Here is a 27,157-nt window from a genome sequence, read left to right on the forward strand (position 1 = left end):
GTTGGTACTAAGTACGCTTATCTTATTTTTTATAACGGGTGGTGTCATAACATCCCCCGCCACACGCCAATTCAGGTGACTATGGGGTAGTGTGTTGATGTAGATTATTTAGTCTTCAAGATTTCCTCAATCAATTTGGAGCCATTGTTAATGGAATGCTGGAGTTCTGCCATTTTATGCAATACGAGAGTTGGTATAGTTTGTCCCGACAATGTTCACATGCTATGAATGTGTCATCGACGCGGAAATGAGAGACTTGATGATATCCACATGGTAATCGCTGGTATTAAGGCCGGCATACACGGTGAGTGATCATGCGAATGATCATGCTGAATGATCACACGATCATTCACAGGATCATGCGGGCAGAATAGAACATGTTCTAATTTTCACTGAATGATCATGCGTATGTCGGTTCATTCACGAATTTTTCCGTTTTACGCGTCGAATGATTTCATTCGCATGATCATTCACCGTATTTAGCGGCCTTTATGATCGGCCTTGATTTTGTATCTCTCCTTGTGCCTCTTGCCGACACTTTGAAAATATATAAGAAAAGCATCTGATATAACCATCAGGAATCGTGACACTGATATTTCGGACGTCGCCCTCATCGTTATTTGCGCAGTGATCTTCATTGAAGCGACTGATTCTTAAAGCGGATTTTCGTCTTTATATGTCAATTATCTTGTAAACGACTCTTTCTCCGAATTTATATCATTTTCAATTAAAGGCAGTGTTTGGGAAATATACATATATTTGTTTCTTCCGTATTTTTATACGTCGCTCACGTTTTTCTACTATTCCTGGTGGGTCTAAAAATCGTAAGTATCGCGTAAAGATAATAGAAAAAATCAAACCGCAAAGTATTCGCGGTTATTTCTAGTAAACTCGGTAAAAAAATAGCACTTGCTCGAGCAAGGAATCGTGAGAGAAAGAGGATACAAATAGGAATCATCAGTGGATGTGGATGAAGCTAGTGTGCAAGTTGACGTAACGATCTGACATACTGGGCGTTTAGGCATAGTATTAACGTAGCAAAAATAATGAAAATTTAAATTTAAAATACAAAATTTGAGAAGAAGGCGACGAATCGTAATCGAAAAATACAGGTGCGCTATTTGTGGCAAAAATTCGGACTGTCTTAACACCTTCGTAGATAAGTTGATGACGTCACCGACTCTTGTCGAGCTGTCACCGCGTCTCAGCTACCCCGCAGTCTCGCACACTGTTTTCGCGTGGTTCTTTATTGTTTTCGTCGTCGTGAGCGACTCCTTACGGCGATGAGCGGTTCTATCCGAATGATTAAGTTATCCGAAACTCCGATGACGTCACGAACTTATGAATGGTTTGCAGTAACTTTTCGGAATCATGATAGAATAACTGAATGAGAGTTTTAAGAACTAAAAATTACCTTACTCCAATAAGGTATAATCGAATTGGCTAAATTAATAATACTTCGAGAATTCCGAAGATGGCTGAAAGTACTCAGTTTTCAAGCTACAAAAATAAATAATCTAATGTCATTGATCCAAGACGTGTCATGCGCAAAAGCTGACATCCCACATTGAAAAACATAGAGGTCGTGTGTTTCAGTATAACTTCTATCCAAAGATTTTAATAATTAGTATTAAATTAACGATATTACCTACTACTTTTTTAGTAGGGAGCGTGGTAGACTGGTGTATGTGTGGATGGTGGATGCGTCATCGCGGCAGAATTTAAATATCACTCAAAAGACTTAAAATATTGTTTTAGAACTATAGTAACCAAGTCCAGTCGTGTAGACGGAGACACCTAGCTCCCGATCGAGGGATTTCCGGGTTCAATTCTCGGGTGAAGCTTTCGGACGCCCCCTAACAAAATCTTCCTAGTGCGAGGTGGCTCAGGGAATAAGACTGGCCTCCCTACCCTGAGTGTGAGTAATTCACATGCCTATCTTAGTTCGGGGTGAGCTTCACCCTGACCTAAAGATAATACCTTCGGGACGATTCACTGAGTGATCTCTTATGGACGTAAGATTTGAAATCTAGGATTTTTGGTTGGTACAGATTATTGACGCAGTTTTATAAAAGGGAGCAAACACTCTATTCACATAAATTTGCCATGAGATACAACTGTACAGTGGCCGGAAAATCAATGGTCCGTGGTTCGATTCCCGGTCCAGGAGAATTCTTCCGCATGGCAAATTATGTGTATTTCACCGCCGTCATCGCGGCAGAATTTAAATATTACTCAAAATACATACTCTATTGTTTTATAACTATAGTAACCAATTCCAATCGTGTAGACGGAGCCAATTTTAGGATTTCTTGAAGCGGTTCGGAGGATTTGGAAGTATTTTATTATTTTTTTACTTTATCCGGCTGCGGGGTTGTGCCACCATAAGCTGCAATTCGTCCCTCTCGCTTCCGATTTCCCTCTCTCTCTCTCTCTCTCTCTCCGATGCGATGCAAAGCCTCCCTTCCACGAGATGAAGACGAGACCAACCCTCCCGTCCTCAACCTCCCATTTCCATTATCGCCTCATCTGTTAGGGTCGGGCGAAATAAAGGCATTTCCCCCCACCCGTGGCGCCCGATCCCTTGGAAATAACACTTTTCGGACTATATATTGATCAGCAAAAAGGGGATGATCCTGCCCCTCTACGACTGCGACCCTTTTGCCCCCTCCCGCGCGCACCCCTACAGTGCGGCGCACCCACGGCTTGGTCTTCTTTATGCGGAAAAAGTAAATTTTGGGAGACGCGTCCGCGTTTTCCTTTTGCAATGTTAGATCACTTTACTTTGTACTTACAACTCCTACGTGATACTGGAAACTGCGGCGGTCGTACAGAAAGCGTTACACAGTTGAGCATTTGCTTTATATATCAAACGGCGGGTGTCCTAACACCCTCTTCTCCACGCCTTTTTAGGCGGCTTGCGGAGCAGTATGTAGATACAGATGTTAAGCGCATTTTACTGGGAGCCGCTGGAGATTCGGAGGCTACGCGTTATGCTGTAATGGGTCTTTTATACTAATGTAGAACATTTTTAAGATGTTATAATAAGTTTTAAGAGATCAATCCTTCACCAAAAAAGACATCGTGTGGGAGGTTTACGTCCTATACACGAGTGAATTACGTGATACTGAAAACTTCTACGAGCGTACAAAAAGCGTTACACAATTGAGCATTTGCTTTATATATCAAACGGCGGGTGTCCTAACACCCTCTGCTACACGCCTTTTTAGGCGGCTTGCGGAGCAGTATGTAGATACAGATGTTAAGCGCATTTTACTGGGAGCCGCTGGAGATTCGGTGGCTACGCGTTATGCTATGATGCATATGTAAAGGCTCTATTCTACTAATACAGAATATTTTTAAGATGCTATCATATGTTTTAAGTGTTCAATCCTTCACCAAAAAAGACATCGTGTCGGAGGTTTGTGTCCTTTACACGTGTGAATTACGTGATACTGAAAACTGCCACGGGCGTATAAAAAGAGTTTAGGCCGTTTTACTCGGGGCAAGTTAATGACGCAGGTACGCACGTTGAAATTGTGTGAATACGAGCTCGGAATTAGAGCAGGGGCTATTTCACCATCTATAATCAAGAAGAAACGGTTAAAAACCTTGGTATAATATTTGATAAGGAACTCAAGTGGAAAAAACAAGTCCATGTCACAAAACAGAAATGTCTGAGCATACTACATCAATTGTATAGAACCAAGAACATAGTTCCGCCCAAAATTCGAACCACCTTGGTTCAGTCACTAATTTTTCCTCACCTTGACTACTGCTCCTCTCTGTTTACTAATCTCTGCGAAGAAAGTAACAACAAATTGCAAATAACAATGAACTCTTCAATGCACTACATTTATGACCTAAAAAAATGGGATAGGATATCTGATACTTACGTTCGATTACGTTGGCTGAAACTAAAACAGCGTCGTTTATACCATGTGATCCTGCTTGCCTATAAAATTTTATCCACTCGTAATCCCGTTTACCTAGCTGCTAGATTTACCTGGAAAAAAGATCTACATGCAGTATCCACTAGGAATCACTCCGTAGATCTTCACATCCCTCAACATAGCACACTTCACGTAACTAAATCCTTCACAATAATCGCCTCTAGAGTATGGAACTCCCTACCATCCAAAATTAGAAATACTAAATCCATACATGCCTTCAAAACCCAGGTGTACGATATCTTAATAAATAACCCTAAAATGCTGTCTGTCTAAAACTGATTGAAGTAAAATTAGAACGGTGTTAAATCGAATGGCTCTAACATATGGTTGCAGAAAATTGAGTGTAAAATTATGTTAAATTTGAGTGTCATACTAAGTTGTTATTTACTTTTTTTGTTTTTTTTAAATACTGTTTGTCTGACACTATTGTTATATTAAATTATCGCCTTGATTTCTTGCGATGGTTGGTCAGTTACTCCGCAGTATGATGTTTTCCCTTGTGTTGCTGTTGTTTTGCCGTATTGTCTGTGTGCTGACGGCGGTTTACAACGATTAAATGTTTTGTATTTCTTTTCATTTTTTGTTTTTCCTTATGAATATGATGTCACCAAGGAGGGGAAACTAAAGTATCTCCATTTTGGAAACTGTTTCTCCTTTCGTTGGTATTGTTTTTGCCTAATTGTTTGTAAGTTGGCGGCTGTCCGCAACGTATCTTATGTGTTTCTTTTTATTTTTTTTCTTTTCTTTTGGGAATGTAATATCATGCTTAACATGTGAAAGTTGTGCAATGGTTTTCTCATGGGCCACAGGCCCACGAAATAAACGAATTTATTATTATTATTATAATCCACGCACTCTCGCATGCATTCTTGCAATTCACCGCTTCACACGACGCAGTTTTGATTGCGCCTTCCTACACACGTCAGATCGCTCAATGACGTGCCCCGTGGGAAACGGCCTTTACACAGATGTTGAACGAATCAGGCTGGGAGCTGCTGGGGACTCAGGGGATACGCGGTAGGTTGTAATGATGCTGTAAAGTGACTAGTAAGGATAATTATTTTAAAAATTTCAAGATATCACTAGTTTTAAGTATCAATCCTTCGCCAAAAAAGACATCGTGTGGGAGGCCTGCGTCCTCTATTTAAGTTTATTACAAGGATTTAGCGACGGTTTGCTTGCTTATAACTTACATAGCGTCATAATGACATTTTCAAGATACGTAAAGTAACCTGTTGTCAATGCTTGCCAGTATCTCAAATTTGAAAATGTTAACTTTTACCTTCAATAACTTTTTCAGATGTATTTTTTTCTATTTGATACCAGGCAAAATAATGTTGAAAATAGTGTATGTTAGTTGTATTGAAAATTTTAAGATGATATCATATGTTTTAAAAGATAAACCTTTCACTAAAAAAGTAGTCGTGGGGGAGGTTTGTGTCCTCTATATAAATGGATTACAGGATGGCATAAGTGAATTTCTGCTTCACACTCTGTGACCTATTTTATCTTTATTGACCCCGAGAAATGCATATGATAGTGAGCTGGAAAAGACAAGACGTTAAACGAATTAGGCTCCGAGCCGCTAGAGACTCGGAGGTTACGCGCTAGGCTTAGATTGCTTGAGCAATTGAGAATAGTTATCTTTAAGAGCGGCGCGGATAACGTCATATTAAAACCCCAGTATATTTCCCGGTACGCCAGAAATGATAAATCAGGTGAGGTATTTTGCCGAACGGATAGGTATCGTAATTCGTTTTTCCCCCGAACTATAAAGGATTTGGATAAATTCTATGCTTTATTTCGTTTAGGCACTTCTTTTTTGCTGGTTAACGGCTGGTGTTCAAACATCTCTCGCCACCTTCCTATTTAGGCGGCTTGCGGTGTAGAATATAGAATCTTTGTTGGGAGTAAAGTAAACTCAGCCGTTTTTCCAAATTAATGGCGGAAACATTTACGTCAAATTGTGAGTGACGTCAATGTTTACGCATGCAATGGTATGTATTGGTACTTCGCAAAAGTCCTTCAAAATGCGTATGAAATAAATAATTCTTTGGTTTTCCTCACAAGGTAGATTTAATGCCCTCATTTTTATACATTTTATCATCATCTCGCAGTTCTTCAAGACGTATCACTTTTTTAAATGGCTCTTGGTGCGTGAGTAGTGCTTTTCAATTTCATTCTGTGACCACCCATCACTTACTGTAGCAACCCGATAGTCCGTAAAATTCTTTATTACATGTACCGTACTTTCTTAAACCATAAAGAATTTGGCTCCAGATTCTACCCCTGAAGACGATCGCAGACTCAGCCGTTGAAACGTGGGGACCAATCAACCAAAACCACACACGTGGAAAACCCGAGATATATATATTCCGTCAAACTATACGCCGGAAAAAAAACTAAAATCTGCAAACTTGGTATTGTTGATCAGTGACAGTGGCGCCGACTCCATGGGGCCTCAGGGGGCCCGAGCCCACTCAACAATTCATCTTGGGTGTGAGGAAAAACTGTGCCAGGCTTGTCGATTTTCCCCTTAGAGTCCTGATATCGAGATTCGAGTTATAAGGGTTCTAATATTGATCATGTGACTCTTCTAAAATGCTTAAAAAACTTAAAACTCACTACTTATAAAATTTCTCGGGGCAAGATCCCCGGTTTGGGCCCCCCAAAATTTTTTGAAACTGATCAGTGATGATGATAGAAAGGGAATCAGGCATTATGTGAGTTGAAGATGGAACAGGTTGGAGTGGGAGACGTCCGGAATAATTCGAAAATGCTCCATGTGAACTTCCCTTAACATATGGACTACTTTAAAATCGTAATAATTCGTCATCTCCGGACTGACGCATCTGCGTCGATGGAACTTTGACCCGGCGTAAGACCCGAGGGTCATTCCGGCATTGGACGCCACCGACTTAGTCCCCTCCCCTCGTCTGCGCAATCCATCCCCTCACCCCCGCTTCCGGCGCCCCCCCCCCCTCTCTGCCCGGACACACGCAGGATCGCTGCGCGTTTGTTTGTATTTATGTTTGTCGCGTAGTTCGCATTCCATCCGCTGCGGTCGCCCCTCGCGCTCGCGCCTCGCCGCAGAGTCGCTTCGCATTCTACAGTCGCGCCCTCAATGATTTATTATTTCGCCATTAGCACTCTTTTATTTTATTTTGTAAAAATGCTAATTCATCCGGAGTTGTTCTTTCGTTCGCATTCACTGCCGTGTGATTCGGACGACGAACGCCCAGAGCGGTCTGTATGGATTAGTTTCAATCGCATTCCTCTGGAATATGATTATCATTATGAAGCGAGCAACGCGCATTGAGGAAGAGGATTTCCCATTCGATACATTTCAAAGCGTTTCTTTTCTACTGATCGCGATTGCTTCTCTGTGTGCCTACATGTGCCCTATTTTCCCCTCTTCTATTTCTCTATTGCGCTAGGTTTGTGGATACTCGTCGTCTCTATGACGATTACTCTCTTGGGGGGGGTTCTGCCGCCCCTTATTCCTACTCCCCCTCAAAAATGGCCTGCGACCTTATCTGGTCACTCTGCCAGTTAGTACAATTTCAGAGTTTTCTCGGCGTGACATGTGGTCTGGAGACGGAAAATGACATTTTCAAAAATTCGATTCTTTGACCCCCAAGGCTCAAAAAAGTAGAGGCATAGAGGGAGTTGTCAACTGTGTAACAGATAGAAATGTTTAAATTTTGACGGGTCTGTATTGTATACCCTGAGAATTTCAATGTGGTATCATAAGTTTTAAGCGAGTAATGCGTCGCCTACAAGGGAAGTGTCCGTAAACCGGGTCTCAGATTTCAATCAACCTTTGTAGTGTTGTACTCCATCGGACGCTGTCCACGGATCACCTTCCATATGGGGTTACATAACCAATAGTTTAAACAAAAAAACGATGTTAAACATTTACAGCTCTAACATATTCCCTTAGAAATAGCCCGGTGGTTATAGTGTGCGACTCCTATCCGGAGGTGCAATGTTCGATACTCGAATGTGGCCCTTTTTTCTTAATTTGTATCTACTTTTTTATTTAAAAAAAGCCTGCTGTTGATCGTCATTTCCATTATTTTCAGTGAAAATTTTATTTTTCTGCGTGGAAATCTTTTTCTTCAATGCAGCAGCGTCAGTTGTTTTCCCATTTTCCATGCGGTGTGTTTGCTGTTTAAACTTTTGGTTATATAACCCCACATGTGGGGTGATTCATAGACCGGTCCCGATGGACTAAACACAGCAAAGTTTGATTGAAATCTGAGATCCGGTTTACGGACGCTCCCCTTGAAAGAAAAATTCATTCGAGCAGGAGGTATTCGTCTTCTTCATTAAAAGACTGAGCTCCATCATTAGGTATATATGCATCAAATGCTTTGAAGTAGTGTTATGAAATTTTACTTAGCTGACTGTTTAGCTTTTGAGATTGCTTTTCCCGTTTCATTATCTGTAGGAATTCCTGAATTCAGACAAGCGAGACGCTACCTTGCGGCCGAATTTGGAAGTATAGATTGGCGGATAGATAGCCGTCAGCTAGAATACGTTGAGATTCAGTGGTATTGAGCAGTTTTTTTTTGTTTCAATTTCTTTTTCTTCGATTGTTTCTCTGTTTTAACTTCAGACGTTTGTTTTGTTCCAATATATACTCTACTACAGTTTATTTTTGCCTCACTACCTCAAGCAACTTTTTTCATCTCTATCTCCTCAAGAATTTCCCCCCATCAGCAACTCCCTAACAACGTCAACATCAATAACTAAATATCAAACGTTGCATTGTGTTCTAATTCTCAATCATCATATTGAGCTTAATTACTTTCATGGTCGTGACTTTTTAAGGCGCGCCCCTTTGAGAGCGACCCCCTATTCGCGCCCTTCGGGGTGAGGAGGGCGAAAAGGGCTCTTGGCTCTGCGCCACTTCGCCCCCAGTCCGCTTGGTGGCACCCCTTTACAGCCCCCTCCGAATGGTGTGGACTAGCTGAGACAGAAAGTAGCAGCGGGAAAAGTCGCGATGACAGTGCCTGCGAATCCGAGTCTTTATTTTCTTTGTATCTCGATTCCTTTTAAAGGTGGGCGTCTTTTAAGAAGTGATCCTATGATTAATTCTTAAATTGTTCGAATATTTCTAACAAGACTAGTCTCTACCGTGAATTACCTAAATAAACGCATGGAGCTCAAGGAAAGAGCAAAGGAATCATGGCATATATTGGTACTGTGGCGGATATAAATATTTTTTATATATTTTTTGTCATTTTCTCTAAAGTATCCAAATACTGCGGGAAAGGGTGGAGTTTTAGATCTTTACGAGTGTTTACATGCATTATCTATTTTAATTTTCTTTTTCTGTTCAATGTTTTGGATTTTTTATGCGCATTGAAACGAAGGGGCATGCTCGTTACATGCTGTATCGCATACATAACGTACAGTACAATTTCGCAATATCTACAATTTAAATAAACGAGATTTACAATTGTTTTACATAACAGAGGAACAGTTATCAATGTGTGAGAGTTATATAAGATTTCTTTCAAAAATTATCTTCATTTTTACACGCTTTTTCTTAACTTACTTCGTCTGTCTGTGGCATCGATGGAATATTGTAATTGATTTTTGGTCCACTTCCCATTGTCGGATCGGCTTCATATTTTTCACACTAGCTTCATTCTAATGACAATGTAATTTTCAGTAATCACGCATTTGAATTTTTTCCCTTGTGCTCTAATTAAACATCTAAATTGTTTTATGATATCATTTTACCGATTAAGGTAGGTTTCCATAGAGAAAGATAAAGATAAAGATATTTTATTTCACTGCCCCAAAATATTACAACATATGCATACATAAACAGTGAAATTAGACACCCCTTACGATAAGTCTTGATTAGGGGTTGCCATTACATACAAATAAGGCAATGCTCGGCAGTACATTTTATAATAACCTTTAAACAAAACAATAGTGGCTCTTCTATGAGTCCTTCATAGAAACATTTGTCCATGTGCATGTAAACAATCTTGAAAACATACAAAATACGATTAGAATAAGCTATCAAGAGCCATTCTGGGAAAATCCCCTTTCTTCGAGTACTCTCTTCTTCCATGCAGAATAAGGTCTACCCCCTTTAATCCTATCTGGAAAGCCTATTATTTTCCTTCCTCTGCCTTGTTTAACCAAATCTAAATTTCCAAATGGAAAAATTATTTAAAATTTTCTCAACAGATGGCGTTGGTTATAATTCTTTTAGCAGAAATTCCTTTAACAAATCTGGTTTTATCGATTACTTTGTTCGCGAATAAAAAGTAGAAAATAAAGGTAATAAATGAGAAGTATTAAAAAAGAAACATTTTCCAAAAAATTATAAAATGCGCAAAAAAGGTAAAAAAAATTAGCGTTTCATCACAGGGAGAACAAATCGTGGGTGCTAATTAGGTTTAGATGGTAAAATTGCGTGCGAATCCCTTCTGAACTATCGGGCCCTTTCACACACATTTCTAATATAACTAACCAGAACCAACCCTTTGTTCTGCGTGAAATTAAAAGCTTTTTTCTTCCCTTTTAGTGCATTTTATACCGTTTAAGGAAAATACGTATTTAAAAAAAATGTTTCATGTATTTTTAAAATTATTATGTTCTACCGCTTTCGTTGGCTTTTACACATTTCAGTTGTTGCTACTCTTTTCTTGTAACCTACTTATCGATGACTAATTTCTAACAACGCGTATCTCGAATATAGCAACTTTTGAGGAGAGCAAAAAAACGATTAATTTATTTTACATTTGCACTGATTTTATAAACCAAAAGTTCATAAAACTGAAAAAGAAGTATTCCTTTGCATACAAAGAGTTGGTTTTTGCTTGTATTTTATTTTTTAAATGTTAATAGACTTTGTTTAAGATAGCTGTCTCAAACCGGCCGAATTTGAGATACGTGTTGTTAGAACTTAGCCATCCTAATGCTATCTAAGGAAGAGGAATGTAGTGCTGTGAGGGGTGGGCTTCCGTTTCAAATTATTCGCTCTTCTCCTTCCGCTTCGTTGAGAACAGTGGGGGATTGTGCAGAAAATCAGGGGTGTGAGCTTTCCCCCCCCCCCCCTCCATCACCCCTTCCACTTTCCTCTCCTTCTACCCCCACGACGAAATGTGGCGAAACGTTATATTTACTGACTCATTCGCCAGAGGGAAGTCCATATGTCGCTCCTTCCAGCTAGACAATTCGTCAATCAGCCTGGCTTGACCGATGCACTACACGCGGTTTACGTCGTGTGCGCTAAATCGCATTTTCCGCCGGATGAGGAGAATCCCTACGAATCCTTCTGGCTGTGAACCTGCCAGCACACGTCGCGAAGCGTAGCGCACAACCCCTTGTCCGAAGGGGAACTCTGTAATGCTTTATTCAAATGCAACGGATCAGTGCAGAAAAATCTCTCCGCTTGTGTGGAAGAAGAAGGAGCGCAAAAATAAGAATAAAATTTCAATAGAAAAAAAACAAGCTATTTCCACAAACCGACTTAAGTCCTCTTAAAAGTCCTTTTAAAATATTTATTAAAAAAAAACGTTTTTATCGCGAACTAAAATGAATATAAGTAAATTTTTGTTCAATCAATTTTCAATGAACTTTGACGTAAATAAATTTGTTGCTATAAACTCCTTTCACTGTCGTTCCTTTAAATGATCGCAGCGCCGCTTTAGGATTTCGGTGGCCATTTTTTGAAAATAATCTCCATTTTTTGTTTTAAATTCTGAATAACAATCGAGATACAGTTAAAATCATAATAAAAGTGCTCGAATATTGCATTTTCGTCTGGTTCTGAGCTATCCTGAAAATTTCAGCTCGATAGCTAATCGGAAAGTTCAACTTAATGCTTGATGGCGATATTTGGTGGAACTTGGTGTCAGGAAACACAGCATACTACTCAGTGAATCTTTTATTATGTTTGCAATCGCAAAGTTGGTTGAAATTGAGTTTCAAGATTTGACCGGACAAGGTGACAAACAACAAAGGGAATGTACAAAAACGAACAAATGTTATGAAAAATAAGCTTTTCATCACTTGGAGAAGAAAGTGTCGATGCTTATTTTGGATGCTTATTAGTAATGACCACCATAAATGAGAAAGGATTGAATATATAAACGTAATCAAGTAGGAAAATCCTGTGTATCTTATTTTTGTGTGGTGCAGCAGTTCAGCACACAAGCACCAGGCGCCACTGGTAGGTTGGGACTGGTCTCACGTCATTGTTGCTCTCAGGGGATAAATTTTTAATGGTAATCATGGCGGGTGCAGCTTTCCCCACGTTTCCTCCCCACCTCCTCTCCTACTTACCTTCGTTGGGCAAACATCTCTTTGCCTTTCGCTTGCTTCCGTAAAATTTCAGATTTCATTGATGCGGTTCCCTGTGATTTCCCGTGTAATATTTCAATCCAAAAGGGCTTTCTCGTTATCTCTGGCGTAGGTCCGATTCCTTTCTGCCCTTTTTCGAATTTGTTTCTCTGTCTCTCCCCTCCAGGAATTCGTTCAGTTGGGATCTCTCTCTTGTCGATTCCTGTTGTGTTCGGCTTTTTTAGGCATCTCGCATTCCAGAGTCCAGCCGTTCATTTTGAAGTGTACTAATCACTCTCTCTGACTTTCGGGAACTCGGCATCCGCGAAGAGGAATGTGAAATTGGAATAACTTCGTTCGTATGTCTTTGATTTTTTTCGGTTCCATATCAGGATTACTGCATTCTTACTTCCTTAGATGCATTTTTATGATTTCATTTTTTTAAATTATACTCTAAATAACTCATAATTGATTATAGTCTTGTACAAATTCTAGTTTATACCGTAAAGCTAAAAAATTCTGGAGGGAATATACCATTCACCCAGCATGTCCAATACTTCGTAGTTTATCCACCTCTCCGTCCATTTCAGCTTCTCCATACCCATATCTCGAAGGCCTCACCTTGTTCGGTATAGTCCTCAAATTTCCTTTGAGGAGAATGACGCCTCGGTAGCTTAACTGGCTAAAGTACTCGACCGGAAATCGGGGGATCCGGAATCTGGAATTCTGGTCAAGGAGAATGATTTTTTTCTCTGTGGATTTTTCGCACCTCCAGTTTTTTCTTATCCTCTTTTCCGAGCATCCATATGTACTCAGAATGAAGCGCTGCACTTTCAAGATTAGACTCTTCTCTAGCCTTTTCTTTTAAACTCGTGCATTGCGATTCTCTCATTAGCTCTTTTCTGTTAGTGAACGTCTCCTTTCGAAATAAATTCTCTTCCTAAGGCCCTTCTGGATTCATTTTCCCTTATGGTTGTTATGTGAATAAAAATTCCAGATTGACATCACATGTTTCTTAATTCATGGGAACGGCCGGCGATGTAAGAGATCGTCATCATGTATAATTTACTAGCCTTGCACGTGATAAGTATGTTTCTTCGTGGCGTGCTGCGCCACTTGGCTACGCTCACATTTACAGGGTGGAATCAAATTTTGTCACGACATTTTCACCCGCGATAGCTTATGCCAGTAGGAACCACAATTACTCATGATGTTTAGGTCGAAAATGCATAATTTTTAATCTACAGCAACTTCGAGCCAAGGGCTACGATTGGCTGCGAGTTTGCCATGTTGCCGGCAGGAATGGAAAGAGAAACGAAACGAAAATATTTCGTTTCGGCCCAGAGAGAAACGAAAATACAAGGCCTAAGTTCATTTTCGTTCCTGCACGAAATTAAAATCACCAGAAGTTTAATTCCGACCCGGGACGAAACTTAACTCCCGAGAACGAAACTAAATTTATCGAAACTCCGCCGCTCATAGTAAAGTCTCGATCCCAGAAGTGGAGTGGAGGGAGATATGACGGAATAGTTACGACCCATTATGTGTGACATTCGTGTAGAGAGGTTAAAACATTGGGCTTAAAAATCGAATGGCCAGCTTGCGTTCAGCGTTCTCCTGTCAGTGGTAAAAATATGAGTGCCCCATGCATCTAATGGCGGTAGGTTGAACCTCTACTTCATTCAACCATTCTTCGTACTCGGCGTGTGATTCGAAACTAAACTCTTCGAAGGCGAAGCACGTGTTCCCTCCGGTTAGAAACATTATATGCGTTTCGTTTCGTCCCAGAGTTTAGTTTAGTTACGACCCGAAGTAGTTTTGACTCCGATTTCGTTTCGACCCTGAGTTTAGCTCCCAGGCTTTAAATCCATTTTGTTTCGTTTCCAAATTTTGTTCCCGGTAACCAAACTATTGAAATTTTAATGGTTTTGACTTTCGTTTAGTTTCGATTGCCATCCCTGGTTGCCGGATGCTCTTGACAACTCACGACTTCGAATGCTTTGCCTGCCGGAGATCGCGTGAATTAGAGACGAACCGCAAGACCTTTTCGACACATCTGCGTATCACGTTGGTAAAGTGCGGGGCGAGGCAAGTTTGTTGTGTGAACTTACGACCATAACACTGCCGGTCAATCGACGAACTGTTAAATGGGTTCGTAAGCCCAGACCTTCTAAGTAAGACGCGATTTCGGGCAGACAACGAATTCGCAGTCATGAATTGCTGTTTAGAGCATCCGGCAACAGGGCAAAATTCGCGGCCAATCGGAGCGCTCGGCTCAAAGTTTCCGTTGTTTAAAAATGGTGCATTTTCGACCGAAAATGTCATTTGTAATTTTGTCGTTTCTCTCTAGCTGGCATAACTCCTACTGGTGTCAGCTATCTAGGGTCAAAATATGGTGGTTCAATTTTTCTCCACCTTGTATAGGTACATACGTTCCCGCCGTAAGAAATAAAGTACAAAAATTGGCTCCATTTGACAGCCGTCTGTTTTTTTTCTCAACCCCTCTCCTCGGACCCAGCTACATCCAGCCTTTATTTTTCGCAGCTTCCATGTTCGATCTTGTTTTGTTTCGAGAATCCGTCGTGTCCGTAATTTATGAATTCGCACCAATCGCGTCATCCCTCGTTGCTATTCCCCACCCCCCGCATTTTTTGTTATTTCTTTTGCTTTTCGATTGGCTCGTTCCGCTCTGAGCATCTCAATTTGCGCGCATTGATGTAGGGGGCAGGAGAGGAGGAGGGGAAGACAGCCGTTTCCGAGGCAACCCCAGATTTTGTTGTTTTGTCGCTGATCTGAACTGAATAAAGATCGTGGAAAGAGATTAAAATATGTATTTTTCGATGTTGGAATTGCTGCTGTTTGAGGAGACCACGGTGCCATCTATCGTATAACTCAGTTAAAGTTATTTGAGCCGCGAGACAGGTAAAGTCATACTACCAATTGCGGGCAAGCTTAAAATTAAAACATTCAGCACCAATCAACCACACAGTTATTGAAGTTAAATCTCGTTCATAGCTGGTTGAATGTGGAAATAAGTCAAGGATAAAGGAACTATCATAGCTGTATGTGAAGGATATTCAGAAAAATGCAATCAGGCTAGCATGGCTGTCCTGTCATTCTCTCGGTCGGACAGTTTAGTTGGCATTTATCGCTGACAAAAACTAATAAAAGTTTTTTTTTTGCGAATGACGACGAGATTGGGTCACTTCGCATTGCGAGGATTTTCATTAGGATTTCCGAAGGATTCACCCGGGTTATGGGAGTATGAACTTAGTACCCCTACTTCAGCAGCCGAGCGCTCTACATAAGCTTCCTGATGATCACTAAATTTAACATTGCCATATCTTATTTTTTAACCATCAGAAAAGAGATCAGGTCAACATACCCATAAAAACTGGGATGCCTTACCATTAAGTGTCATGTATAACGTGTAGCATGTATGATTGGAAGATAAATGCAGCCATTATATTTTAATAGATTTCTGAGATGGCCTGTTTGAATAAATTCGAAGCGAAAGATTACAGTGAATGACAGGCTTGGTGCCATCAAAAGAGCTATCATTAGCGCATAATTCGATGGAAAGTCAATACACATTGCACCAACGTTAGAATTTTAACTTGGTTTTAATTGGGAAAAATGTTGGGTACCTTGTAAAGAATTAAAGTAGGCCATTTTTTATATGAAAATCAATGGATAATGTGTGATGATTAGACTTTAGAAAAATTGAATAGAGGGCTGCGTAAACCAATCATTAGATTGCTGTTGACCTGTGGTGGTGATGATATGAATTACGTAGTGCAAATATCTCAGCCGATTTTTATTCTTGATTTTTGAAAATGTCACTTTCGTGCTTGAATTGTAGAGTGTGATTTTCGTACAAAAGTTTCGTGACAATCAGAGAAGACTTGGATCAATCGGTGATTGATGCCACATGGAAATAAATACCCTTTTGCTTTCGGGTAATGAGTCTTACACTTCAATTCGTTGTGAAAGGGAAATAATTATCCGTGATTGGAGGCTGAGTGAACACAGCTGCTGAGATTTAATTCATGGAAATGATTGCCGGGGTGGAGAGGATTGAATTTCCGACGTCAAACTCCCAACCCCCATGCCAAGTGCCGACGTTCATCATTGGCGATTGTTGTCCGCGATGTGTTTTTCGGGGGGGGGGGATTCTCTTGTGAGAGCAGCTGCGAATTGTAGAGTAATTGAGGGTTTGCGATTTGCGGGTGGAAATTCAAATAAATGCTCGCATTGGAAAGTATCCCACTTACGCTCCGTGTGCATTTACGGGATTTGGCATTTGCGATCGGATGTATCCGCCCCTCATTCGGCAGACACACTATAGGGGGAGAGGAGAGAGAAAGGGTAGAGAAAAAAATAATTAATTTGAAAAACCGCACTTTTGGAACCGCAAGCTGTTATCTGAAAAGAATTCTATGTTTTAGTTTTTTTCTTCATGTTCCCTTTTATTTTATTGTTGGGAAGGTGGGTGAGGGGAGAAGTCGGCTGTCGCCCCTCCCTCTCCACTCCGTATCTTCGAAAGGTTTATTATAATATTTGTGTTATTTACTCCACGTTTTTATAAACAAATACGTAAACAATATATATTAGGATTTCCAAAACGCGGGCCTGAGTTATAATAATATCTATGACTAAATGTATCGTTATAATTATTAAATATTATGCATTAAAAATTGAACGACTTAAATGTAAAAAATTAGCTGTTTACTTATCCTACGATTGAAGATCATCGTCATCAGGTGATGTTTTACATTTAAGGTTTTTTTACAAAATTAATAAATTTTAATATGTGCGCCCTAAGTCTTTCGACAAGAGAGAAACCCGGCGTCAACATTAGCCTATTTTAACGAAAGTAGCCAAGATGATAATAACTTAACGTCCCATCCGACGGAGGGAGTTCTACACTCGAAGTGCTCTCCTCAAGGCACTCAGGTATGGATTTGAAAGGCATGGTCTCTGAAAAATTTCTGCCACGCTAGCCCTACTATCTGTCTATGAATTACTGAAACTGCACCATTCTTTTATGATAACCTTGTATTTTGAAAATCTGGAGTCACCTTTTTGGGAATTTTCTGCATGTGATGAAAATGACTTCATTTCATTTTATTTATTGGTGTCTAACGATCAAGGTTAATTTACATAGAGTGTTCTTCGATCACGGCTGCCGGTCTCGAATTTCACTCGGGTTTTCCCTCTTCAATTCACAATAAGGTTCCTTTCATAATATCTATAAATATTAATATTTTGCTTCCCATCTCACGCTTACCCAACATTTTTCCCCCAGAAACTGTTTACAGCATCACCTCCCCGCTCAGTACCTACTCTCTCCATCCATACCATCTGCCTCCTTCTTATCCCATCTAGAAGTTGCCTCTCCTCACCCACCATGTCCAGCACTTTGTCATGCCTCTTCTTCTCCGCCCACTTCACCTTCTTCATAACCTTGGCGAGGATAGAGTATTTGACAAAATATATCGTATATTTTATTACTAATGATTCTCCCGTGAATGGAAGAAACGAAGAGAGATCATAATTGCTTGGTGTGTGATAGATTCTGAAATAAAAATCCATCCTTCATTGATTGATGCATTCGTTTTATTTTCATCGGTCAATTATTTTATATGACTATAATTAAATACCTGTTGATGAGGTGGAAACATATCATGCATGTTCGAGTGAAGCCTGAGAAACAAACCCGGAAGATTATGAATTCTTAAAATGAATACATTCCCAAATATTCTATAAAAAAATGCTGTTTTCGACTTTGAAAGTTTGCCCACCTTATTTATTGCTAGCTCTCAAGAGCTTATGTCTCTTTGATGCCGTTTTCAACCAAGGAATCTAATCCTGAGTGGTACGGAAACGTGGACTTTAGTGAGGAGGACGAGAAAAGACTTGGGGCGTTCGAAATGTGGTTGTGGAGGAGAATGGTGGAGGTGAAGTGGACAGAGAGGAGGAGGAATGACCAAGTGTTGGACATGATAGGCGAGGAAGAAAAAGATTCTATATGGGATACGGAGAAGAGGGTTTGTTTTCTGGGAATAGTGAGCCGACAATGGATGCTAAAAACAGTGTTGGAGGGAAGAAAGCTTGGTAGGCGAGGGAGAGGAAGGAAAAGAATAGAAAGGAAGAGAGAAGGCCACGTTGGGGATTGAGGAAAAAAAGCCAAAATACGAGGGTAGACAGCTGGAGTAATTCGCGAATGCTCCTTGCAAACCTACCTTAATCGTTTTAATTCTTTCATTAATTAAAAAGAAATAAGAAATGTACTTACGAAAATTCGCCGATCTTATTTCGTGCCTACACTCAACGACTCATATTTCCATCGTGTCATGGCCTCGCAGGGGTTATAATACATTCGGAATTTGCCAATAATATTTCCAAATTGTTAGCATATTTTTTTCGAAATGAATGTTGCTGCTATATGGGGGTTCCGCCGCCAGCAGTTGTCGCGTAGGGGGGTCGAAAGGGGATGGGGGGAAAGCGAATTTCCCGGAATGCACAGATGCGTTGAATATTTGTGGCGGGGGGAGGGTGGGGGTGGCGATTTGTTCCCGGGTGTTATTATGTGCGAGTGGGAGGCAGGAATTCTGGGGAGAAAAAAACAGAAGAAGGGCGATTGGCGAGAGTGGCGCTGCCGCCGTTAGGGGAGCGGACACATCCGGAGAATGCATCGGAAAAGGGCGCGATCGTAACGGGGGGGGTAAATGGACCCCTTTTATTCCCCCTCCCCCTTGCTTACGAGGGAGTGGGGGTGGATTGTTGTGGAGGGAGGCCGAGTGTTTTGTTTGCTGATTTCGCCGCTTAGCCAGAATGGCGCTCAATGTCTCCAGTGGATGATCTTCGAACTTTTGTTTTTATATTCTTCTGTCCCTGGAGAATATCTGTAAAATATTCGAAATTGCGTCTGGCGTTAGCTTTTGCTTTTTTTTGCGTCCGATTTCGTCCGTCTGGGAGAGTATTGTGTCGAATATTCGATGCAAACGATATCTTGTGCCTTGTTAATACCTTCATCCCGTTTCCCAATGAATAATTCCTCCTCGGTGTTGCTACAGACATGTTTATTATTGTTAAGGTATTCTTCCGGAGAATGTAGGTTTGCTTAAAACATTAATTATAACTACGGTCGTCTTAGTTGCTATCATGGACTTTCCTCTTGTATTCATTATTAGGCCTTCTCCCTTTAATTCTGTCTTTAAGTCCTATTCTATTTATTTCCTCTCCCGTTTATCAAGAATTCTCTCCACTATCACTGTTTCCAATCTTCCCACACAGTACTTCCTCCATCCAAACCGCACTTCAGCTCTTCATAATTTAAATTTATATCGCCTTATATGCATTTATTTGCGTTTATCATTCACAAGCTCTGATTATTACAAAGTATTCTACCTATTAAATTGGGCTTCCATGGAGTGCTTGATAAGAATTCCGTGAGCTTCCCCTTCCATCATGCACTTCCCTCTTCAATTCACAATAAGACCTGTAGGTAGTAGACTTTCTTTCATTCTATCAAAAAAATCCTATTCTTTTGCTTCCTCTCCCTCGTTTACATAACATTCTACCCTCTAACACCGTTTTCAATATGTCCTCGCCGCTAAATACACGCTCCATTCATACCGTCTCTCCCCACCGCATCTCATTAAGCAGCTCTTTCTTTCGCCCGCGATTCCTAGCTCTTCGTCATTCCTCTTTCTCTCCGTCCTTCCTCCACACCCCCATTTTGAAGCTTCTAAGGTATTCTCGTCCTCCTTCCTTTACGTCCATATCTCCGCACCGTAAAGCGCTGAACTCCAAAAAACACTCTTCAGTAGCCTTTTCTTTTAACTATTTCATAACGATACTCTCATCATATCTAACATTTTCATGAACGACTCCTTTTATAATGCAATTCTCTTCCATTTGACCTTACTTCTTAATGCTTTTTCCTGTGGTGTACTGCCCAAAAAGTCATCCAACGACTTGATCGATGGATTTTTCTCTTATAAAGGAAAATCCTCCAAAATCGTTGGCACATTAATGGCTGATGCCTGGTGTGGGTAGTGAGTGGGCCCTTTCCGCTTCTATAGCGGTCAGGTTTTTTTCCCCCCGTCCCATCCCTACCAACCCTTTCCCTACCCCAGAGGCGTCGTCGGGCTCCTATCGCGGCGGCGCCTCTTTCCTTTCTCCTTCCCTTCCAACCCCCTCCCCGGGTGATCGGGCGAATCAGCACGATTGCTGGGTCCCGGCTCCGGTGCGTTGTATCCCCTCAGGGCCCCCCTGAGCCCATTCTTTGCCCAAAAAGTTGAACTGCAGGCCTGGTAAACAAAAAAAAGTCGTATTGAAAAAAAAATGAATTCGACTTTTGTTTGGGGAATTATATTATCTAAACTTATTTTATTTGGTCGCTATATATTTCCTTGAAGTATGATCAAAATTTCATTTGGATTCATTGTCTACTTTGTCAGTGTCAGCTGTTAAGGGTAGTCATTTTTTTAAGAGCACGGTGATTTTCGTTTGTGAAAAGAAATGGATGATAGAATGATTGAAAAATAAAAAAGTCATCGGCAAATGAAGTGTAAAAAAGGAATTTACGAGTAGTATAAGCGTTTCTAAAAAGGCCCTACAGGCGTTTGAAGATTTGAAGAACGACTATGGTTGAAACGGGGGTGCAAACGATCTACTATTATTGCGAATCCCTTACAACTTACCTCTTATTTAAAAGGTGTGTTTTCGTTTATCTTGTGCTCAAGCGAGCTGTGCTGTCGGACCAGTAATGTCACGCCTGTGCGTAGGGATGACCCCAAGTTCAGCGATGCGACATCGTGCATCAGACTGCAAGATATTTCAAGATCATCGAGCGTAAACAAAGTTGATGGAACATCGATTCAGTGTTTTGAGAATTGATGTTTTGAAGTGGAAGAGGGAGGTAATAATTTTGTTGAAAATTGATGCGCTTTCTCAAGTATATTGCCAGCCTTGAGGTATGGTACAAAGTATTCCTACGTTTGTGACGTATCGTTTGCGTGTTGGTAACCTTTAAGGATTGAAGTCCGCATGTTGTCTCCATTACCTCCGGAAGCCTGTAGATTCGAGAATGCCCCTTAAATTTAGAGATGACCCAGTCGATTTTCAGTAATAGGATGAGTGACGAGTCCTTTTAACTATACTTATAAATTACGAGCAGAAACTGCACCACACTTCACCTTTTTGTAGTTCAATTTTTGAACTGAATCGCCTTCTTCGTCTTTTGCGTATTGACGACGTTATTCAATGCTATATACGCTTATGAATATTTTATTGCAGTTTTTGTGCTTTGACTTTGAGTGATCTGACGCTAAATTTTAAAGTAGTGATTTAATGAAAATGTTTTAATAAAAAATAATTTAATCAAGGTGAAATAAGCGTGCGACTATAACATCATCCAAAAGAAAAATTTCTTACGTATGATTGCTTTATGATCAACTTCAGATTACGGACTTAAGGGCGTATTTCTCCACAGTTTCCTCGAATTTTGCGAAATATATCCTTTTCCATTTGGTTTTTAGCTCTAATTTAAAATAACTTCAGCAGGAATGTCCATTGTTTATTGAAAGTTATTCTCTGCGATTAGAATTAGATTTATTGCGACTATGTTGTGAACGATCCTATATCTATAGAGGATTATAATATAATTAAATAAATAATTAATATTGTTTGTGAATTTCATGTATGCCCAATGTACATACATTTCAATCTATACTGTGTTGAGGTAACTTTATGCTGTGAAATACTCAATACTACTTTATTTGCGAGCTATTGGAAAGCGAGCACATTGTATATATGGTATGTGACACTGATATAGATAATTATTCAGGAAAATTAAATTCACTTCGTACGTTCACCACTGAATGTTAATTTGCTCCCAGCATGGTTTCGATATCATCATCAAGGAAAACATTTTTACGTATCAATTTATGAAATACTGTGGCATCGGAAGGAAGTAAAGAATTGACTTGTAAAATGTTTTATCTTGATAATGATGTAACAGCATCAAAACCATGGTCGCTGTCAATAAATATTCAAAATGGCGCGTAGAAAGTGAATTAATTCCGGGTATAGGAATTGAAAAACTGAGAGGAAGATGATTGGATGTGAAATAATAAACAATTGAAGGAGTGCAGTGGTGAATCCTGGATAGGGACGTGGGAGGGTGGCTAAGATTACGATTCTATCTAGTTTAAAGTGAATACCCAAGGCTATAGCCCCTCTGTGGATCTACCACTGGATTGTAACATTCCAAAATCGTTTAAAATAGACCCTAAATTTAAAGCTAATTTGTATTACAATTCGTTTAAGTAGGCAAATACGTAGGAAAATATAACGAAATATTTTAGTATTAAGTGGCTACCCCCAAACACTTCGATTTTATCTAGTGTGTGTTTCGACCCACAGGGGGGGTCCTTTACCCCCCCAATACTCCCTCCCATAGATCCGCCACTGAAGGAGTGAAAAATTACGGGAGATTGAAGGAAAGACAGAAGTCGATTACGTCACAAGAGCGTGGAGCGTGATGATTTTTTTTCAGCTGTGCTTGAATTGAAAAAAATATTAGTCGCGAATGAATGAAGGAAGCAATTTACCGTCGACTTTCGTTCTGTTGCTGTCCCAAATGAGATGTTTACAATTCCGTCCTTATATTTTTGTTCCTCTTAGTTTCTCCGGATACCTAACACAGAGATGTTCATTTGTTTTTCTTTTCCTCCTATGACGAAGATTGAGTGAGGCAAATATCTTCACCGCAGTCAGCTGGTGAGCGTTTTTTTTTACCCATTACGTCTCGCATGCTGCTAGTTACCCCGTACGCCTTGGCTTCGATTTTGCAAGCCCGAAAGTTAATGGTTTACTTTGGAAAGCGGCAGTGGGGAACGGGGCTGAAATCAATTGACACGAATGGGAAGCAATCCTCACTTTCTTTTCCCAAATTCACCAATAATATAGGGTTAACAAATTCCAAGAACCAATGTTTATGATACACTGTCAAATCTTATTTAAAAGGGTCCTTAGAGAAATAATTTATTCTAGTAATCTCTTCAGAGCGACGCTGATATGATCCTTGAAACACACAACTTCATAGGTCCGGCAGAAACGATACATTATGAGAGATATTTTGCCGAACGGATAGTTATAAGAATTCCTTTACACCCGAACATAAGGGACAATAGTAAAAGCTAGGTAGACTTCTAAACCTTATTTAAAAGTCTTGTTAGTGATACGAAGTATTCAAATAATCTCTTCAGAACGACATGGGGAAAATCATCTTAGAATCTCTCATCAATATAGGTAGGACAGAAGCGATAAGTTAAGAGAAATATTTTTCCGAACGGTTAGGTTTAGTAATTCGTTTTTCACCCATACAATAAAGGACATTAATGAAAGCTAGGTGGAGCGTGAATGTCCTTATAGTACCTACAGATGGTGTCCTAACAATCTCTTCTCGTCGGACGCCAATTGAGTCGAAATAATCTCTTCAAATCTCCTCTTACGTCCTTAAGCAATAATCAGACTCATGGGATAACATCTTCAAACTCTCGCTTTCCGATTGAATCCCTGCTTTGGATCCCATTCGTCCGTCCATTCCACCCTTTACCCTCCAATCAGTTGTCCCCGATTTATCGCTTGGCGTCGCTGTTTTCTGCCGCGTGCGTGCCTCCCGCCACGAAAATGATGTATTCTTTTTTTTTGCCGCCGAGAGCGAAACGTTACGCTCTCCGATGCGTCGTTTTTTTCATTTTGCGCGCGTTCGTGCCATAAGTCGCCTCATCTGTTCGACACCACCATCCCATAATGCATTGCGTCCATCCCTCCCGTCCCCCACCGCACTGTTGTCCCTTCCAAATTGGTCCTCGACGCGTCGGCTTCCCAATCATGTTTTTCGCATTTTCCCCGCACGCGAGCAAGCCGTGAAATATTGATCATTAAGAGCTCTCTCTCTCTCTCCACGTATTAGTGCATGGCCGCACCCGGCGTCGCGTTCCGTCTTTATTTTTATTATTTCATGCGACCACCCTTCCCTGCTTAAATCCCTCGCGACCAATTGGAAACACAGATGTGGATAGAAATAAACTCGAATTATAGGGGAGGGACGATACCTTTTAAGTGAGATGCTACACCAAACCTTTTATTCGTTTCTAGAATTTTCCCGCCTCGCCCCAAAAGGAAATGGCATTCGTGGTAACACCAATTTTGAATCCTCTTCATCTTTATACTACCCCGCCTGCCACCGCAATTGGAGTAAGGCGAGAGGGAAAGTTTTAGGACACAAGTCGTTATAAAAAAAAGGAAAAGGGTTGCGCACTTCTCCTAGCATTTGTTAATGATCATAGAGAGAAAACGAATTCGAATACCTAACCAATGCTCACTTTCACCGGATTTTACCGAAGTTAGAGGTGGAATGAATAGCCCGGTCAAAATATACATAGAGCCTGCATAAATTCCCAACGAGATGAAAATTTACAGGAACGCTAGGAATGCCCCTCTTATGAAATACTGAAAAGTCACCATCGATCCCGTGTGTGCAAAAAATTGTATTCAAGGTCTCAAAAATGTTTTTTTTTTGTATTTTTTGGCCATACTTTTTTTTAACAAAATTTTAGTTTTACGATATAAAGTGTTCAGAACAAAACGGTAGATAATGAAATTATCTAGAAAATTGCGACTGTACTTTTTCCTCCAAGATTTACCATTTCCGAGAAAAAGCCGGTCGAAAGTTAGCTGGAACTGTCCAATAATTTTCGGAGAGCAGAACGATATAGTCATGCATATTACGGATAATACAGCTCTGTGTCTAAATGCCTTCTGGCATTAAGTCTTTGGAATGATCCATTTGTATTTATACTCTTTGAAGTACGTATATTAAATTATGCCACTGGTGAAAGTTGGCTGAAATGGATTAGCATTTCGCGGATTAGCATAATCCGGGCGTGTATCTTATCCCTCTGCAATTCACAATAAGGCCTATTCCCTTTTATTCTTTCTAGGAACCCTATTCTCTTCCTTCTTCTTCCTCGCTTGCCTAAAATTCTTCCGTCTGGCACTGTTCTCAACATCCAATCTACGAATATAATTTTACTTGGCGTCGTGTGAATAAATTTGCCGAAAACTGGTCTCCATTTGTTCGCCGGAATGCGGAATGTGTCTACGGCGTCGGTCGCATGTGTTCCCGAAATATAATGAATGCGTTCATTGCGGTGGCTCCCTCTTGCCCACACCACTTGTTTCGCCGAATCGCTTCCTTCGGCCAACGCACGCTGAATTTCGGATTAAGTGGAAAGCCCCCCTCTTTGCCCCCCCCCCTTCCTCGCACATTTTATCCCTCCACCAACCACCAACCCCTTGGCCACACCTTTCGATTGCCGACGCCAATTAAGCCTTTGGCACTTGCAACACAAAGACTACGGGATATGCAAAGCGTTGAATGGAACTGGTAATAGTTACTACCCACTTAAGTTATCCCTTTAATGAACTTCTTCTTTTCGACCGCTTACTTGATAATTCTTTATGAGACGGTAATTAATTAATATTGACCAGTATTATAAAAAAACTTCTCATCCAAATATTCGTAATATAATACGTATTACATCCTCAAGGCTATATACATAGGGTATTTGAGGGTGATAAATATTTGACACTCGCACAAGCAAGCATAAATACCAAGTAAATTTTCTTCGTCATTACCTTGGAGTATAAAAAAAGATGACTTTACCCGTCGGTAATTAATTTTAAGCAAATGTGATAACATCATTATTTTTTAGAACCAATGGAATCATTAAAAAATTCATTATGGTCAGCATTGTTCTAAAGGTAAAGGAAAATAGAAATCTAGGCTTGGATAAAGTATATTACATTTTTTAGTAAAGGAAATTCAAGAGTTTGTAGGAAGTTTAGCATCTAGGTTTACACAATTTGCAAATTATGGCTGACTTGTAAATCTTAAAAAACAATAAAATAGAAATATACCGAAATGAATTATACCATTGTCATATGGATTTTATAAATATCGCTCAACGTTACTATTATGAAATTAACAACATAGTGTGTAGTTGTAAAATAATCATCCATAAAGTCTATTAGATATTTCACTATTATGAGGTTCTTATTACCTTATTCCTTTTGCCTCTATTAACATCTATCTTGAGTTTACTTATTTATCCGCGAGAGCGAGGTTGTTCCTCCGTATTTATTTCTTCCGTTTATCCTCATCTCCACAGTGCCTTGGTGATATGCAATGCTTCCTAGCATGCAGCGGAAAGTGAAGAACCGCTCTTCTCCTTAATGAACCACCGTAATCCACCTCTGATCTACCTATAACCGGATGTTTACAGAATGTAATAAATTTGCGTACCTGTATTGTTTTTTATTTTCGGAGCCATTTAACATGATCTTAAAATTCCTGAAGAAAATACGAAATGTATTGAAACAGGTATTGAAATTTGAGTATTCCTGGAAATTTTCCAGTGAATTTATTTCTATTTGTTTTTTTTCAGAATTCTACGTTATCAAGCTTGAATCATGTATCTACAGTGTTGTTTTTTTGCTGTTTTGTTTCCAGGGTGCGGTGGATGGCGAGGGTAAGTCGGAGAGGCAGTGTGGGAGGGAGGCAGAGGAAGAGAGCGAGGAGGGTGAGGAGGAGGAGGAGGATGAGGAGGCGGAGGAGGAGGCTGCTTGCGACATTGGCCTCGTGGAGAGGCTCATCCGGAGCCACCCCGTGTGGTTCCTGCCCGGCATCCAGAGGGCGGGCGCCGTGCACTTGCTGCAGGGCAAAGAGGAGGGCGTAAGTCCATTTATTCTCTCAGATGCATCCAGTAATATTATGCTTTGAACACTTACGAATGCACTAATTGATAGTGTGT

The 27,157-nt window shown here is 40.3% G+C and overlaps 1 protein-coding gene across 4 annotated transcripts in view; it reads left to right on the top strand.

The window, feature by feature from the left end:
• The window catches only part of LOC124154433 (protein sprint), a 373,236-nt gene that overhangs the window by 302,781 nt on the left and 43,298 nt on the right, over window positions 1-27,157 (top strand). For all 4 annotated transcript variants that reach the window (XM_046528146.1, XM_046528143.1, XM_046528144.1 and 1 more), the window contains exon 3: window positions 26,857-27,078. In XM_046528146.1, coding sequence (XP_046384102.1) covers window positions 26,857-27,078 — 222 coding nt within the window. The remainder of the gene's footprint in view (window positions 1-26,856; window positions 27,079-27,157) is intronic.

The sequence above is a fragment of the Ischnura elegans genome, chromosome 2 (assembly GCF_921293095.1).
Source record: "Ischnura elegans chromosome 2, ioIscEleg1.1, whole genome shotgun sequence".
Lineage (NCBI taxonomy): Eukaryota > Metazoa > Arthropoda > Insecta > Odonata > Coenagrionidae > Ischnura > Ischnura elegans.